Below are 17,872 nucleotides of genomic sequence, written 5' to 3' on the forward strand. Positions count from 1 at the left end.
AAATGGGAGAAGTTTATGACCAAACAAGAGATAGAGAACATTACAAATTGCAAAATGGATGATTTCAATTACACTAAATTACAGTAAGGAGTGAAATTTTTTGTACAAACAAAACTGATTCAGCTAAGATTAGAAGGAATGCAGAAAACTGAGAAAAATTTTTATAGCTAGTGTTTCTGATACTCATTTCTAATACAGAGAACTGAGTCAAATTTATAAGATTATAAGTCATTCCCCAGTTGATAAATGGATGAAAGATATGAATAGGCAGTTTTCAAATAAAGAAATAAAAGTTATCTAAAGTGGAAAAATTGTTCCAAATCATTATTGATCAGAGAATTTCAAATTAAAATAACTCTGAAGTACTACCCCCATACAATCAGAGTGACTAAAAGGACAAAAAAAAGGAAAACGATCAATATTGGACAGAATGTGGAAAAACTGGGACACTAATGCATTGTTGGTGGAGTTGTGAACCAATTCAACCATTCTTGTAGAGAAATTTGGAACTATGCCCAAAGAGCAATCAAACTGTGCAAACCCTTTGATCCAGCAATACCACTACTAGGTCTAATCCTCAAGTGATCATAAAAAAGGGGGAAAAATATATAAAAATATTTATAGCAACTCTTTTTGTAGTGGCAAAGAATTGGAAATTGAGGGGAATGCCCATCAATTGAGGAATGGTATATGAACACTTTGGAATACTGTTGTTCTCTGTAAGAAATTATGAGCAGTTGAACTTGAGAAAAGCATGGAAAGCATGAACTGATGCTGAGTGAAATGAGCAGAATCAGAACATTATACACAGCAACACTGTGAGATGAATCAACTATGATGGATGCAACTTCTTCCAGCAGTTCCATGATCAAAGACAATTCTGGGAGACCTGTAATGGAAAATGACATCAATATCCAGAAAAAAAATCCAAAACACTATAGTCTGGATGTGCAGCAAAGTATACTTTATTCATTTTTTAAAATTTTTTGTTTTTTTCTTTCCCATGGTCCCCCCCCCCTTAGTTCTAATCCCTTTAACAGCATGACTAATATGGAAATGTTAAAATATGTTAAAAGAAAATATTGTACAAGTAACAATTTTAATCAGATTGCAAACTGCCATGAGGCGGGGGGGAAGGGAAAGAGGGTATTAGAAAAATGTGGAACTCACAAATTTGCAAATGGATGAATGTTAAAAACTCCCTTATCATAGCTTTTAAAACTGGTACTCTAATCTCATTTTTGAAAAAGGAAATTAAGACCCAAAGAAGGATCTTCCAAAGAAGACACTTGTTCAAGGTTACAAAAGTACCAAGTATCAGGGGTGGAATAGATTTGAATTAAGGTTCTCTATTCTTTTCATTATGCTTTGGAATCATGAATCTTGAGCTGATGGAAAACCTAGTGGTTATCTAGTCCAACCATGTCACTTTACAAATGGGGAAATTAAGGCCTCCCCAAAGACCTATTCCACTAGTAAAAAGTGGAAAACCCAGATTCTCTGGCTCAATATCCACCATCTTGCCACAACACCATGATTCCCTTTACAAAATATATCTACGTAGAGATGGTTTTGTATCTTTCATAATTACAATAAAAATTTCAGTATATAGTGCATATTAGGCCTCTTTACATTCTGTTAGGATTATAGGAAACAACTGGGATCTTCTGTTAAGAGGCTCACTTCTGGATATTGTGTATTCTTAGTTCAATAGTATACCTCATTTTAAAATAACAAGAATAACATTTTGAAGTTTTTGTTATGAGATGCCTCTCTGCGAAGGAAGGGGAAGGATTGAGGGGCAAATTAGATGGTGTAAAAACAAAAATGTCAGTAAACATCTATCTTAATAATAATCGTAATATGTTGGGGAGTAGCAGGAATGAAAATGCTTGCGAATGTAGGCTCCGAAGCCCCGTCCATGGTGCTGAAACCTATAGGCATTTAATTTAGGTACCCTTCCCATCAGGAAGAGGGCTCTTTCCCCTCTCCTCTCCTTTCTTTTCCCTTCCTTTATTTCAGTATGAGGAGTAGCGATGTTCATTATTATTTTGTAAGTGAGCTAATGAAAATGAAAATGGCAAAATGAACTTGCGCCCAGGATGATGCTATTCCCTCAGGCCCCCTCCTCTTCTCTGCAGATACAGCATCATCATCAACTAGCGCAACCCCTCTCCCCTTAGTCCACCCCCTCGCTGGGACATCAGTGCCTTCTCCCTATTCCCCACCCCACCCTTACAAGACCACAGGTTTATCCTAAAAGGCGTCGCTTGTGTATAAAGCTGGAATTGGAGAAAAGGAATGATGATCTTTTGAATAGACTCTCTTCCTCTTCCTCCTCTTCTTCCTTCTTCCCTTCCTCCATTATCTGCTCCTCCTCTTTCTCCTCCCCTTCAAGTGGAACTCCAAACCCTGAGGCAAGAGGAAAAACAAGGGGAGAAACCCGAGCCTGGGAAAGAGAGAAGGGAGGGAGGGTGCCGAACCATCTGCAAAGACAAGAGGAAGAGAAAGGTGGATTCGGTGTAGACTACGCAGGGGGACTTGGCTGTGCCTGACTAGGCTAGTGATTGCCAGGCAGGGAGCACGAAGCGGAAGAGAAGGCGCCTAGCTGGAACTCAAGGGAGGATGGACGAGGATTATCCTGCCTTTGAGAAACCTCTCTGCAGAGAGCTCAAGCATTTCTGCAAAAGACTCGGTGAGGCGTACCAAGAGCTGAAGGAAGACCTCACCCCTTACAAAGATGATCGCTACTACAGGTAGGATGAGCCTGGGAACCAGCGACCCGAGGGATGCCCTTCTCCGACACGCCACTTGGCCACAAAACTGGGGCTGTCTCTGCCTTGTCCGCTATCACCATCAGGGAAACATGGAGATGGGCTGGGGAAGGGGAGGGAGAGAGGCTGTAGAGCAACTGCCGCTGTTGTTTGCTAATGCAGGATAAAGAGCAAATGGAATGTACCAAAAATCCAATGGTTCTTTAGGGGGTTGATCAAAGTCCCCGACCTCTTTCCTCGGAAATGGCTGCGCTCAGAGAGAAGGGGAAATCATATTCTCCCATTCTTTGAGTTGGTAAGGTATATCTGGGAATGGGAACGATTGCCCATCTTGCTGTTAGGGTTACAGGGCTTGGACAGTTGAGTCATCGTCCATCTGGGGTTCTCAGAATATCTCTGAGGTGGTAAAATTTGGCCTAGGAAATCCTGCAATCATTGATTCCAGGAATTCTCTTTGAAACGCCATTCTTCATTCTTGGAAAAAGAGAAAAAGAGAGAGAGAGAGAGAGAGGTGCGTGTGTGTGTGCGTGTGCGTGTGTGTCTACATACCTCTCAGGCAATCTCTGGGGAGGCCCACTGGTCACTTTGACACCATTTTTTCCCTCCTGCTTCCCTTCCTTTTCTGTCTTCCTATCATTTAGTTCCTTGCTTATGCCTTTGGCTTGCTGGAGCCACCTATGAGCTGTTTATCACCATAGAGTATATTTGAAGAATAATTTTTTTGATTGTCCTTGGTTTTTTTTGTTTTCTTTTGTTTTATTCTTACTTGTCGACGTCTCATTTTAATTAATACTCAAGGTGAGAACTTGAGGATTTTGTCAAAGATTATGACATTGAGATTTCTCAGACAATATTACATCTTAGCAATAAAATAGTCAACCTTACAGATAACTGAAAATTATTCTAGCACAGCAAGCTGGTATAGTGGAATAGCACTTCTACTAGATATGAGAACTTGGTTCCAGTTCCAGATTTGCTACTATGTGATTCTGATCAACTGTTTTATGATGTGATCATGGAATCTTTTTCAAGAATTACAGAATTTTTAGGGACCTCACATATTCTATGCAGTCCAACCTACATCTTAATAAGATCCCCACAACAACAGACCTGAGTATTAGAGGTTGAAGTTCTCTGGAGAGGTGGGATTCTGGAGGTAGCCCATGCTTCTTTTAGAGACCATAAATTGTTGATTTTTTCCTTACCAAGCCTAAATGTGCTTGTCTGCAAGTTTATCCAACTGCTCTAGTTCTGCCCTCTGGGACAGGCAAAATCATTTGCTTCAAATATTTGAAGATAACTATCATGCTCCCCCTAAATCTTCTATTCCATCAGCTTAAGCATCCTCAATATTTTTTTAGAAAGATTTTATTTTGAATTTTACATTTTCCCCTGAATCTTGCTTCTCTCCCCCCAATATTTTTTTTATTGCTCTTCATATGGCATGTACTTTATTCTATTCTGAACATTCTCCTACTTGTCAATCTTCTTTCTAAAATATTGTGCACATTGGGCGGCTAGGTGGTGCAGCGGATAGAGCACCCACCCTGGAGTCAGGAGTTTCTGAGTTCAAATTGGGCCTCAGACACTTAATAATAACCTAGCTATGTGGCCTTGGGCAAGCCGCTTAACCCCATTTGCCTTGCAAAAACCTAAAAATAAAATAAAATAAAATTTTGTGCACAGAATTGAATGCTGTTGTTCATTTGTGTCCAACTATTCATGATCCTATTTGGATTTGGGATTTTTTTTTTTGTGGTAAAGGTATTGGAATGGTTTGCCATTTCCATCTTTAGTTCATTTTAGAAATCAGTAAACCATAACAAAACAATGTTAAGTGAGTTGCCCAAAGTCACACAGCTAGCATCTGATACCAGATTTGAACTCAAGTTTTCTTGACTCCAAGTCCAATGTTCCACTGTGTCATCTAGCTGCCCATGGAATCAAATCATACTCCACACCAATGAACCATACTCTAAATCTGTTCTAATCAGGGTAAAGTACAGTGGCACTATCACTTGCCAAATCCTGAGCATTATGCCACTCTTGATGCCCCTTAATATCACTTTAACATTCTTGGCTATCATCACAATGCAGATTTATTGGATTATACAATCTATCATAATCTCTAAATTTTTTCAGATGATCTACTTACACCTTCACCATCTTATATTTGCCTAGTTGAGTTTTTCAACCCAAGTATAAGACTTTTTATCCTTTCCTCTTAAATTTATATCAATATTCTTGCCTAATAAATTTTTTTTTTGGATTCTCTCTTCTACTGTGTTAGCTGGGAGGCCAACTCCTAGTTTTATGTCATCTGTCACCTACCTCACAAGGTTGTTGTAAGGATCAGGATCATTCAACTAGTTTATTACAAACCTTTAATTGCTATAAAAGTGTTGCCTATATTTTGTTTTTAATCTATGATAAACATATCATTTATGCCTTTCCTATCTGTAAAATAGTTGAATTAGATGATTTCTAAGATCTACTCCAGGTCTACAATTCTAATTTTAATAGTGATCTTTTTAAAAGATGATGACTTGATTTTGTTATTGTTCAGTTGTTTTTCAGTTGTGTCAACTCTTTGTTACTCCACTGAGGATTTTCTTGACAAAGATATTAAACTGGTTTGCTATTTTTCTTCTCCAGATCATTTTACAGAGGAGGAAACTGAGGCATACAGGGTTAAGTACCTGCCCAGGATGACACAGCTAGGAAGTATCTGGGGCCAGATTTAAACTCAGGAAGATGACTCCAGGCCCAGCATGCTATCCATTGTACAACCTAGCTGTCTGGATTAATTGACTAGTTTCTGAAAATGTACCAACTTGGTGGAAATACCATCTGGAATTAATCCAAGAGAAGGTACTGGATTTGGAGTCAGAAAACTTGAGTTTGAATTTTAATGACCTCATCTTAATGATGAGCAAGTTTCTCAGGGTGTCAGGTTCTCACCATCTGTAAAGTGATGGATTTGGAATAGGTGACTTCTAAGGTATCTTTTAGTTCTAAATCTATGATTTTAGGATCATCCTTTTTTAAAATTTCTTTGAAGATCACCCCAAGATAAAACATTTCAAATGTATTCTATAATCAATTACATGTTTGGTTCACATTGATTGAGTTCCATCTTTGAAGAGTCTCACACATTTCTTTGGCCAATCGTCTTCCTTTTCCTGCAATTACAAGAATTTGGTTTATTTTGTCACTTAGAATTTCTTAGATTTATACATAATGAATGTAGGGCTAGAAAGGATCTTAGAAGTTATCTAGTCCAATTCTCTCATTTATAGATAAGGAAACTGAGTCCCATAGAGGTTTAGTAACTTGTCTAAGACTCAAAAAGTGACAGAGTCCAGTTTTGAGCCTAGGTTCTCTGACTCCAAATCCCAGTTGTCTTTCCACTGGATTTTCTTTGGGAATATATTTTTTTTTACTTTTAGATCTCTGAAATAAAAGGAAAAAGCCTATTCTAATAAGACATCAAAAATACAAAATATTGGAATTAGAACATCTAGCTTTGACTCTGTCACCTATGAATTTTGTGATACTAGGAAATTCAGTTAATCTCTCTGTAACTCAGTTTTCTTGGCTATAAAATGGGTTGATAATAATACTGTCACTACCTTCCGCACATGACTGTTGTGAAAGCATAGAATCATACAGTCTCAGAGTTGGAAGGGACTCCAGGGATTATATATTCCAAAGTCTTTCTGATACATAAATGTTAGATCTGGGAAGAACCTTAAAAGTCATTTTATTCTACATCTTCCTTTTAGCCATGGAGACCCTGAGACCAGAAATGTGAAGTGATTTGCTCTAGAGCACATATACACACAATATGTTCAAAAAGCATCCAATTTCTATTTCAACCCTTCCAGTAGTAGAGAGTGCACACTACCTCAGAGACAATCCATTTCACTGACAGACAGTACTAATTAACAGGAAATTCTTCCTTACTTTGAAGTTACACAACATAAATCTAATTCCTTTTCCCCAAGGCTATTCGTATTCTTGAAGGCTACTATAATAGCCTCTCTTTCCCAAATATGTTCATCTCTAAACTAGAAATTTCCACTTACAACAACAATCTTTTTATCATAAGGTTTCCAATTTCTTAGGTATTCTAGATTTTTTGACATTTCTGACATCAGTTAAAATTAATGACTAGAGCTGAATACATTTTATTAAGGAATTGAGGTTAAATTATTTTAAAACTCATTCCTTTAAATGATATTTCATTTAATCATCAACTTGGTCCTTACACTGTGACTAATATCATGTGAATTTCTGAATTTGCTTAGTGTTAAATGCATTGAGATACTGGGAACAGTACCACCAGTTATCTCAGTTGATATAACTGTCTTTATGCTATTGAAAATTGTTCCTAGTCAGAAAGGAAAGTGCTAACTTCTCAGCAATGGTCATTCATAAAGCAAACAAAAAGACCCCACAGTTTTGTAGAAGGGGAAAAAGAAGCTATCAGAGTTCCAAAATAAGTCATCATTTTAATGTGCAGTACAATTGTAACTGAGGTGGATGTTATTAACTTTCAAGTGTTAAATTAAATGTAAACTATTATATGTATTATTAATATAACTGGGTTTCTCTTTGGACAATGTGCAGTCTGGCTACATAGTAAAACTGTTACTACTTCTACTCTTCAGACATTACTATGTTAGATCTGGGAAGAACCTTCAAAGTCATCTCATCCTCCCTCTTCCATTTACCAATGGAGACCCTGAGATCAGAGAGGCAAAGTGATTTGCTCTGAAGTACACAATTAATCAGTTGCAGAATTATGACTAGGAACCAAAAATCCCAGACACTACTTTTCAAGTTGCTTCTACTGTCTCTGAGGGATCTCAGGACCAGGAAACTCTGATCACACACCATGCTGCCCGTAAATGATTCTTTCTCTTCAGAGGGATCTCAGACTTTCAGAGAAGTCTGGGCAGTTTCTTAGCAACCAGAGGAGGGAAAAGAGAAGGCTGTTAAGGCACTCCTTCCAAAAGATTATTTGCATATCAGTTAACTTTTACAACAAACTGCATATTACCTGTGTAAGTTTGTACCTTTGAAAAACGATTATATGATCTAAGGATGGAATGAACTTTTGACTGTTCCTATATATGAGTGACCAGTGAAATTAAGTTAGCAGGTTTTTCCCATGGGGAATTGGAGGCCAACAGTTTTCCTAACCTATCACTTTTGTTTAATAATATCATAATTTTATCTCAAACATTCCCTTCTCAATTCCAGTACATATACACCTGGTAGATGTCCCTTCCAATGTCTCTGAAATTTGGAGTTCTCTTTTCTTCTGTCCCTTCCAAAAATAGTAAAATTATTCCCTAGACTAAAATTTATGAGAATATAAAAATTATACATGTAAATCAGATCCAGAGAGAGAACTTACTTTCTTTTTCTCTTGTTTTTGTGCAGAAAAAGCTTTAGGCCCTAGCAAGGCTGAATTTTGGATAGATAACAAACATGGGATCCTCAATTTACAGGCATTGACTAAGCCTTTGGCTTTGACTTAGTGGGTAAGGGTGCCTGGAAAGATGAGAAATCTGAAAATTTTCTTTGGCTTTGACTGATTCAAGGTGTTCACCCTCAGTCCTGAAGGATTGATTCAATCTAGTATTCTTACCTAACAAAAAATTACTTTTATGTGATGTGGGTTAATCTAATCAATGGGAGTCCTATCCTTATAACAATTAGGTACCAGTTCAAAATCAGTGATATTTGTGGGTATCCTGCAATTGGGCATATAGAGAAATTTTGAACTAAAATCCATAAGTTTCACTGATTCATGATATAATCTGGTCTGGGTCACACAATCTCTGAATTTTTCTTAAAGTTTTATTATTTTATAAAGTGGGAGCATTTTTGCACCCCAAACTACCTTCAAATTTTGTCTTCCATATAGAAAAATTAAGAGAAAGTAAATCATCTTATGAGGGAAGCATCCAAAGCTCTTTGGGAGAGCTCTGTTACTCTGCCGGGTTCAGCATGAACTGTCAATTCTGCCAATGCGGGAGAGCCAACACTAAGAATGAATGTTGCATGTGGAATATAAAGAGTTGACAGGGTTTCCTTGTGCTCTGGCTGTGACCTGTTTGTTGGTGGTCTGATTGGGTGTATGCGTCCCATTTATTAAAAGTCTAGCTTTATTTAGAATTGTGATCATATCTATGTTCTTAGATGTGTTAGACATTCCCAGGTGTGTTATGGTGAGTTAGTGGATTTCTAAAAAATCAGGTTTCTGCTTAGTTTTTTGAAAACTAGACATCTACTTGGGGAAATGTGATAAAAAAACAAAAACAAGTATAATAAAAACAAAAAAAAAAACTTTTGAAAAAAGGCAAGAGTTACTTTCAGGAGTGAGCATTGCTATTCATATTTTCTGTTCATAGAATAGCCTTAAAGCTCAATTCAATTTAGTAAACATTTATTAAGCATTCACTATGTGCAAAATACCTAGAGAGACACAAAGTTTTGATAAGATGTAGTATCTGCCCTCAAGGAGCTTAAATTTAGTTTAGGTATATATAACTGAATCAGGAAGGATCTCAAATACAACTTCTCTATCTTCTTTATGCTGTATTTGAACAGGTAATCATTGATAATTACTTAATCATGTATAACAACAATAATACTATTGAATAAAGAGCTCACTGATTTTTCAAGGCATTTGAATAGCCTTTTCAAGGATATTGACATTTCTATTTAGTATTTTCTCAATGTTAAGGCAAAATATGGCTCCTTCTAGCTTACTGGTTCTAGACAAATTTATTCCCTCTTTCACAAGAAAATCTTTCAGATTTTTAAAAATACTTATATTCTCCTTTAAATCTTCCCTTCTCTAGTGAATACTCTCAGTTCAGCCAAGATCTATTCATGACATGATTTTCACATCTGACCTTCCTAGCTACCCTTATCAGAATGTTCTCCAGATTCTTACCTTACCCACTCAAAACAAGATATAATACTCAGACATGTGATCTGACCAACAAAAAACATAGTAATTATTAGTTCAAAAAATAGAATATTCTACTTCCATTAATACTAATTTTGCATTAGTTTATTTCTTTTTTAGCAGTTAAAACATGCTGTTGATGTGATTTTGACTGTTTTTTGTATTTTTAGTATGGACTATTATATTTATAGTTTACCTAATACTGGACTAATCTCGCATTCCTTTTATGTTACCGGATCACACTGTACAATCTTTTGATGTTTTGCATCATCTTTTCTAATATTTAACATGTTTGTATTTTTATTCCTTAGGGATGTTCATATGTATTTCTTTCTTTCGTCGCTCCCTGTATTACTCCTCAAGAATCGAGACCATATTTTATAGTAAAAAGAAGTTGTTAGGAACCATTTCCTTTGGCTCTTCCCACTTCCACTTTTGCAAATACTTTATATATATAAAACATTGAAATTAATTAGTCTTTTCCATGATTGACAGAATTCACTTGGAATTTTATCTGGATTTAGGGTTTTTTTTTTCTCTTGGAGATTTCATTTCTGACTTGTTGTATTTATTTTCCTGAGACTTGATTAAATTCCCTAATTCTTGCTCCTTTAATCTGAGTATGCTACAATTCCAAAAAATTCATCCATTTTGTTCAAATTGTTAGTTTTATAATATAAATTGGGCAAAATAATTTTAGATAATTTCTTTTATTTCTTATTTATTGTGATTTCTCTTTTTTCATTTTTGATAAAAATAATTTTTTTCTTTTTAATTAAACTATCTAAAATTTTTTCAATTTTTTCTTTTTTTAAATTTAATTTTATTTTTTTCTGAAAACACCTAGTTTTACTAATTAATTCATTGTCTATTTTTAATTCAATTTTGTGAATCTTTTATTTGATTTTCAGCATTTCTATTTTAGTGTTTATTTGGCATTTATGATTTATTAGTCCTCTAGGATTTTTTTTTTAATTGCCAAATTCTCTGAGGTGTTCTTTTTCTTCTTTTGTAGATAAAAGTGGTTAGATAGCAATTTTCCTTCTTTATATGATTGGGACTATGTTCCAAAAGTTTGGTTATGGTATTGAATTTGTCATTTTTTGATAATTTTTTTCCTATGATTTGTTCTTTGTGCCATGAATTCTCTAGGATTAAGTTTTTAAGTCTCCAATTAATTTTAATCTTCTACTCAAAGATCATTTTTTGAATAAGGTTTTTTGTATTGTGGTCAGTAAAGGATATGTGTAACATTTCTGCTTTCCTACAATTTATAAGTGAGGTTTTTTAATACCTAAACACATAGTCAGTTTCAATAAAGATACTTATACATAGCTGAGACATATGTATATATTTTTCCTCTCCTAACTTAGTAATCACTAGAGATCTATCTTATCTAACTTCTCTAAAATTCTTTTTAGAGTTATACATTTCTTCCTGGATCTTTAAGGTTAAAAACTCTGGATCTTCATGAATCTCTCTGGCATCTCGGAACAGAATGCTAGGAATCTTGGAATTTCTAGGCCTAGGGTTTTCTTGTCTGAGAACTGCTATGATCATACCTATTGGTTTTACTCTCAGTGATTTCCCAAAACCCTTCAGTGAGTATTTAACACATTGGAGTTTTCCTGGAGAAGATCTTCCTTTCTTATTGCCTTTGAGATACAGAGATCTAGGGACAAATATCTCTGGCAAACGTTGGGCTACTCTGGGAGCCTTCTGGCTTGTTAGCTTGTGCTAGAGTTAGTTTTATTGGTCACATCCTCTTTCTGATTTCTCACAGGCTTCTGCCTGACTTTGTGTGGTTATTTTGTGAAAGTCACTTATAGTAATTTCTCATTGGATTTCCTGATGATTATTTGGTCTGGAGTTAGGGGGGCTGTTCAGCCAGTCATTTTGACCAGAAATTTTCTTACTCATTTCTCCACCCCTTGCTTTCTGGCCTCAAGCCTGGTTACTCAACTAAAATTGCTCTTTCTAAAGCAACTATTGACCTCTCACTTGATAGCTCCAATAATCTTTCCTTACTCTTCATCCTTTTTGATCTCTGTAGCATTTAATACTGTTGGTCATCCTTTTCTCCCACATAGTCTGTCCTCTCTTGGTTTTCCTTCTACATGTCTGGTTAATGTTTCACAGTCTCCTTTAATAGACCATCATTCATGTTCTGCCCCTAACATACAGCTGTATCCCAAGGATATGTCCTATATCACTTTCTCTTTTCTTTCTATACCCTCTATCTTAATTATATCATCATCTCTCATGGATTCAGCTATTCTCTCTCTCTCTCTCTCTCTCTCTCTCTCTCTCTCTTAAAGTTTTTGCAAGGCAGTGGGGTTAAGTGGCTTGCCCAAGGCCACACAGTTAGGTAATTATTAAGTGTCTGAGGTCATATTTGAACTCAGGTCCTCCTGACTCCAGGGCCAGTGCTCTATCCACTGCGCCACCTAGCTGCCCTAGATATTCTCTCTATGGGGATGAAACCAAGATCTCTATAAGCTCTAGTTTCTCTGGAGCTCAAGTTCCACATGCCAACTGCCTACTGGATACTTCCAAGTGGATGTCCTGTAGGTATCTCAAACTCCAAAAATGGAACTTATCTTTTTTCTAAACCCATCCAACACACATTTTCCACATTTTGGATGGAAATATTAGAAAGATAAGTCAATAATTTCTCAGATGTTTTGTTTTTTGTAGAATTAGACTTCTGGCAAATGTCTAAATTCTGAAATTCTCTATTACTACAAAATCTTATCTTCGTGCTATTTTAACTATCTATATCTAGAAAGCATTGTCCATATACTCCATCTGTCTCAGTGAATATATTATACTCCCATCATATCATTTGCTTCTCTTTTTAAAAACTTTGAAGTCAGAAAATTCAATGAACACTTATTAATTACTTACCTTGTGCAAGGTTATTTTAGAGCTTGGAGGACACAAAAATAGAAACAAAAGTCTTTACCCTCAATGAACCTGCATTCTATTAAGGGAGCTTCTTCTTCTTTTTTTTTTATAAAGATTTTATTTATTTTGAGTTTTACAATTTTTCCCCTGATCTTACTTCCCTCCTCCATCCCCCACAGAAGGCAATTTGTCAGTCTTTACATTGTTTCCATGGTATACATTGATCCAAATTGAATGTGATAAGAGAAAAATCATATCCTTAAGGAAGAAACATAAAGTATAAGAGATAGCAAGATCAGACAATAAGATATCGTTTTTTTTTTCCCTAAATGAAAGGTAATAGTTCTTGGTCTTTGTTTAAACTCCACAGTTCTTTCTCTGGATACAGATGGTATTCTCCATTGCAGACAGCCCCAAATTGTCCCTGATTGTTGCACTGATGGAATGAGTGAGTCCATCAAGGTTGATCATTGCCTCCATGTTGCTATTAGGGTGTATAGTGTTTTTCTGGTTCTGCTCATCTCAGTCAGCATCAGTTCATGCAAATTCCCCCAGGCTTAAAGGAGCTTCTTTATATTCTACTTCAACTATCTTCACCCAAAGGCTTTCACTTTTTTTTTGTTTTTTTTTAGGTTTTTGCTAGGCAATGGGGTTACACAGCTAGATAATTATTAAGTATCTGAGGCCGGACTTGAACTCAGGTACTCCTGACTCCAGGGCCAGTGCTCTATCCACTGCTCCACCTAGCCACCCCAAGACTTTCACTCTTAAGCTTATGCATTTCCACATAGGCAGACATTCAAATCAATTCAACAAACATTTATTTAGGCTCAAGCATGAGCAGTCCTTCTGCTTTGAAGGAAAGATACCGTATGGTATCCAATGGAATTATGATGTTACTTTAGTATGGTGTTACTCTGCTGCTTCTTTTAGCTAATATTCCCTTTTTAACCAATGTGAAGTAGTGTGCAAGTTTCCATCAGCTGCGTTGGGTTGCTTCTTAAATTTCCAAAAGCCTATGTGGGAGGCATTTCCCCAGAGAACAGCTATTCTTTCTATGTTTTAAGTAAAGAAATTATGCTACTTTTAGCTTTTTTGGTTGGACATTGTTTCTGCTCTAATAAAAATCTGTCTAATCTCTGACTTGTTTTCTCATAAGGATACAAAAAGTAACTTTTTTTTTCAGCTAGGGATCAAATTGTCCCCAAGCTACGATTGATTCCCTCATATTTATTGATTGCAGTTTTCTCTGACCTTTAAATAAGAAGTGAGTGCACCTAGACCTTTTCCTGGGTCTTTATTGCCTCCTCTGATAAAACTTGTTTCTAGCACTGATGGTATCTCTTTAAACAAAGTACAAGAGTTATACTTTGTCCCACTGATAAGGACTTCTGTCAAGAATTGATGATTTTTCCTATCCAAGAAATAAAATATACTTTTTCCACAGATGTGGAGTTTTTTCTTTTGTATTGATAATGTCTTCAGAATAAAGTATAAATTCTTTGCTTTGACCTAGTTTGTTTCATTGACATCCCATTAAGGATAATGGATTGATTATGGTCAATTCATTCTCTAGGATATATTCTTCAATTTTTTTAAGGATTAATAGAGAGAAAGAGAGAAAAAACAGATCTGGGAGATTGGAAAGAAGCTGATACATGAAGAACTTGATTCTCTGAAGTAAAGTTGTTTGGAGGAGTGTCCCCTTAGGAAATGGATGAAGAGAGAGGATCACGTGGAGTTTCTTAACAAAGCCTCCTAGACTCAGAGGAGTTTCTGAACCAAAATGACTGTATTTAGTAGAAGAATTCTTGGATGAAGTAAAACTTAGAGCTGAAGAGCATATTTAGCTTTTGTCCTTTGTTTGTGTTGTGTTTATATACATGTTTTACTAAGCTCAAGTTCTTTCCTCACTTGTATGGGTATGAGAAGACTTCCTTGATGATCTTTTTTGCATCCATGATTTCAAGCATCATCTGTTTGCAGATGGCTTTTAAATCTATGTATCCAGGCCCATTCTCTCTCCTGATCTTCACCCCTATTTGAATAACCTATTAAACAACACAAATACAATATAGGTCCCAAACTGATCTCTTTATCTTGGCACCTTGCTCTTTTCTTCAAGTGTTCATTGGGATTAACAAAACTAGGGGGTTAGGCAGGAGTTCTGAGGAAGAAAGGTGGCATCTAACCAGGTCTAGTGTCCATAGAATAGGTTTGGCAAAACTATGGAGGGAGGATAATGCCAATGCTTAGCAAAATGATGATTTGTCTCCAACTGAGTCTTCTACCAAGATGGTATGCTTTTTCAGAAGTAAAAGATTAGCCATGACTACTATTGTCTCAACTGTATGTAAATACAGTAAATAAAACAAATATAAATATGGACAATAAATTCATGGAAGAGAAAAAGTCTTTCATTTGATCGAGTTTTTAATTGTACATCTAGATGATTGGGGGGGGGGGGAAGCCAAACTAGCTTAACTGCTTCGGAAAATAGTAAAAAGTAGAGTCTTTTGCCTGAATATTTTAAGTAATAGTAACTATGAAGATTTGGATATATGTATTAAGATCTGTATCATTTAAGAGAAGACTACGATTCCTATTGGGGACACCATGTAGTTTTGTTATATAGGAAAATGTCCTTGGGAGAAAAAATGAGTCATCTATTGACTCATGGAGTCATAGATTACTCCAGATCTCCAGAAGTGAAAGATGCATATGTTAATGTTTTTTACTCCTGAATACATGGTACATAAGGGAGGTGGGTGGGTCAACCTAGAGGAAACATTATTCTCTTCTCTTCTGTCTCCTAGGAAATGTATTAAACATAAATAATTTTTCAAAATGACACAATCATTTCAAAGCTGTACTATTTCAATTTTTTTAATAGCCCACCTCTCACATGGATAGAAAAAGTCTGCTTCCAATTGCTTTTGTTCAAGAACAAATCATCTAATGTGATAAGCCTGATGTTATGTTGAGCACTTTATCTCAAGTATTATCAACTCTTGAAATAAAGGATTATTTTTACACATGTACACCATTACTAGCTTCCTAATCATTTCATTGCCTCCTTTCATACTCTGATATTGATGTCTGATATGCTCTTGCAAGAGCTCAAACTGAGCTCAAAAGCTAAGAGATTTAAAAGTCTAGTAAGAAAAAAGTAGCATTGCCTGATGGGGTCTGTATTTCATGGAGAATCCAAGGCACTAGCATCTTAAAATCTTCTGAGGAAGTTCCAGTGTTAGATAATTTTATAGGGTGAAGAACTACAATAGCTTCTAAAATTCTTGGAAGAATTTTAACTATTACAGTTATATTCCAATAAAGTCCTACTTCAAGTCTCTTCAAAGTAAAGAAATAGCCCTGGATTCTCAAAGGCTATGCCAGTGTGGTACAAAAAAAGCAGGTCTTAATGAGTTTGAAATAATTAATAATAATAATAATAATAATAATAATAATAATAATAATAATCCTTTATTTTTGAAGAAGACTATGCCATCAGGTAGGCGATGCCATGACAAGGACATGAATTGGATTTGAGTGAGGGGTGCATTGCTAAGTCACTTTCTCCTCCAGAGTTATCTGGGTACTGAAGATGGCCCTTGATATGAGGCAATCAGGGTTAAGTGACTTGCTCAAGGTCACACAGCTAGTAAGTGGCAAGTGTCTGAGGCCAGATTCGAACTCCTGTCTTCCTAAATCCAAGGCCAGTGCTCTATCCACTGTACCACCTAGCCACCCTTGTTTGAAAGAATATGGGAATGATGATAGACTGTGTGTCTGTCATAGGAGAAGAATGCTAAGTTTGAAATAGTTAAGTTTGGAAAAACTCATCATCATGAGTCTGCCCTCAGGAGATTAATATTTTTGGTCATTACAGCTCACAAAACTAATACTGAGATTTTGAGATGAATTGATCAAGGGAAGACTCAGTTCCTATCATTACTGATTGCATTAGATTTGGAGTCAGGAGACTTGGAATTTGAGAGCAATTGACTTGGGCAACTCATTTCCTCCTTCCTCCTGCCTATTGAGCCTCAAATTCCAAATCATATTTGCAGTAGGTACTTTATAGTGTGGTCATGGAGAAAAGACTTGTAAAAATATAATGTGCTATATGAGCTACAGCCTAGACTCATGAAATAATTAGCATAGGGAACTCTTGGATGGTGAAATCCCTCCTACCAATGCAAGTTGGCCTCTTTATAAGAATCTTTTAAAGTTTCCCTTTAAGTCTCAGTTATCTCACCTCCTACAGGAAATCTTCCCTAACCCCCTCTTTATTTCAGTGTTTCCTCTCTTTTAATTATTTCCTTTTTTCCCTGACTACAGTTTGCTTTGTATATATTTGTTTACTTGTTGCCTCCCCATTAGACATAAACCCTTTGAAGGCAGGGACTGTCTTTACTATCCCCAAGACTTTGTACCACACCTGACACATGGTCCTTACTTAATGTTTATTGAATGTTTATTGAATAAAGTTGATCTGAGCACTTAGAGATTAAATGACTTGCCCATGGTTATACAGCCAGTAATTATCAGAGGGAGGACTTGAATTCAAGTCTTCCTAATTCTGAGACCAGTTATCTGCTATGCCAAGTTATCTGTTTTTTTATTAATGTGCATCAATATATCGTGTATTCCACACACATATGTGTTAGAATGTTATTTTAAAATTTACTTTTAAATAAATCCATCCCCAAAAGGGGTATATTCTAGTTAGAATTTAGGGGGGGAAATAGCTTGTTTTGTGAGTGAGTGGTAAAGCCAAACTTGAACTTTAACCACACTTTGTGAGTGCCAAGCCCTTTTTAGGGCTACTGCTCCTCCTTTGGCATCCGCCTGTCATCCAACTCTTACCTGTGGCATGAACAGGGGTCACATCCCAGTGAAGCAGTCTTGGCAGGTGGGCTAAAGCAGTCCCTTCAGCCGACTCCGGGGCCAGTTGAGAGATGCTTTACCTCCAGCACAGGAGACTTATGGACGGAGGAGGAGGGTGGCTGAAGCGGGGCGCTGAAGATGCCCAGGCCACTGTCCTGGGTCATTCCCAGTCACCTTGACTTTGGGGTTCCCTGACTCTGGGAAAGAGGGTGAGGCTGATGGCTCTGAAAACGGGGAGACGGGGTGGCTAGGTGGTGCAGTGGAGTTCAAATCCTGAGTTCCAACCCGACCTCAGGCGCTTAATCATGACCTA

General features: G+C 36.4%; 1 protein-coding gene across 2 annotated transcripts in view; it reads left to right on the forward strand.

Moving 5' to 3' along the window:
- Positions 1-2,610: 2,610 nt before the first annotated feature.
- The window catches only part of TMEM181 (transmembrane protein 181), a 97,996-nt gene continuing 82,734 nt past the window's right edge, over positions 2,611-17,872 (forward strand). For both annotated transcript variants that reach the window (XM_074187940.1, XM_074187939.1), the window contains exon 1: positions 2,611-2,756. In XM_074187940.1, the coding sequence (XP_074044041.1) occupies positions 2,626-2,756 (131 nt within the window). In that variant the 5' untranslated portion in view covers positions 2,611-2,625. The remainder of the gene's footprint in view (positions 2,757-17,872) is intronic.

This window comes from Macrotis lagotis, chromosome 5, assembly GCF_037893015.1.
Source record: "Macrotis lagotis isolate mMagLag1 chromosome 5, bilby.v1.9.chrom.fasta, whole genome shotgun sequence".
In the NCBI taxonomy this organism is placed as follows: domain Eukaryota; kingdom Metazoa; phylum Chordata; class Mammalia; order Peramelemorphia; family Peramelidae; genus Macrotis; species Macrotis lagotis.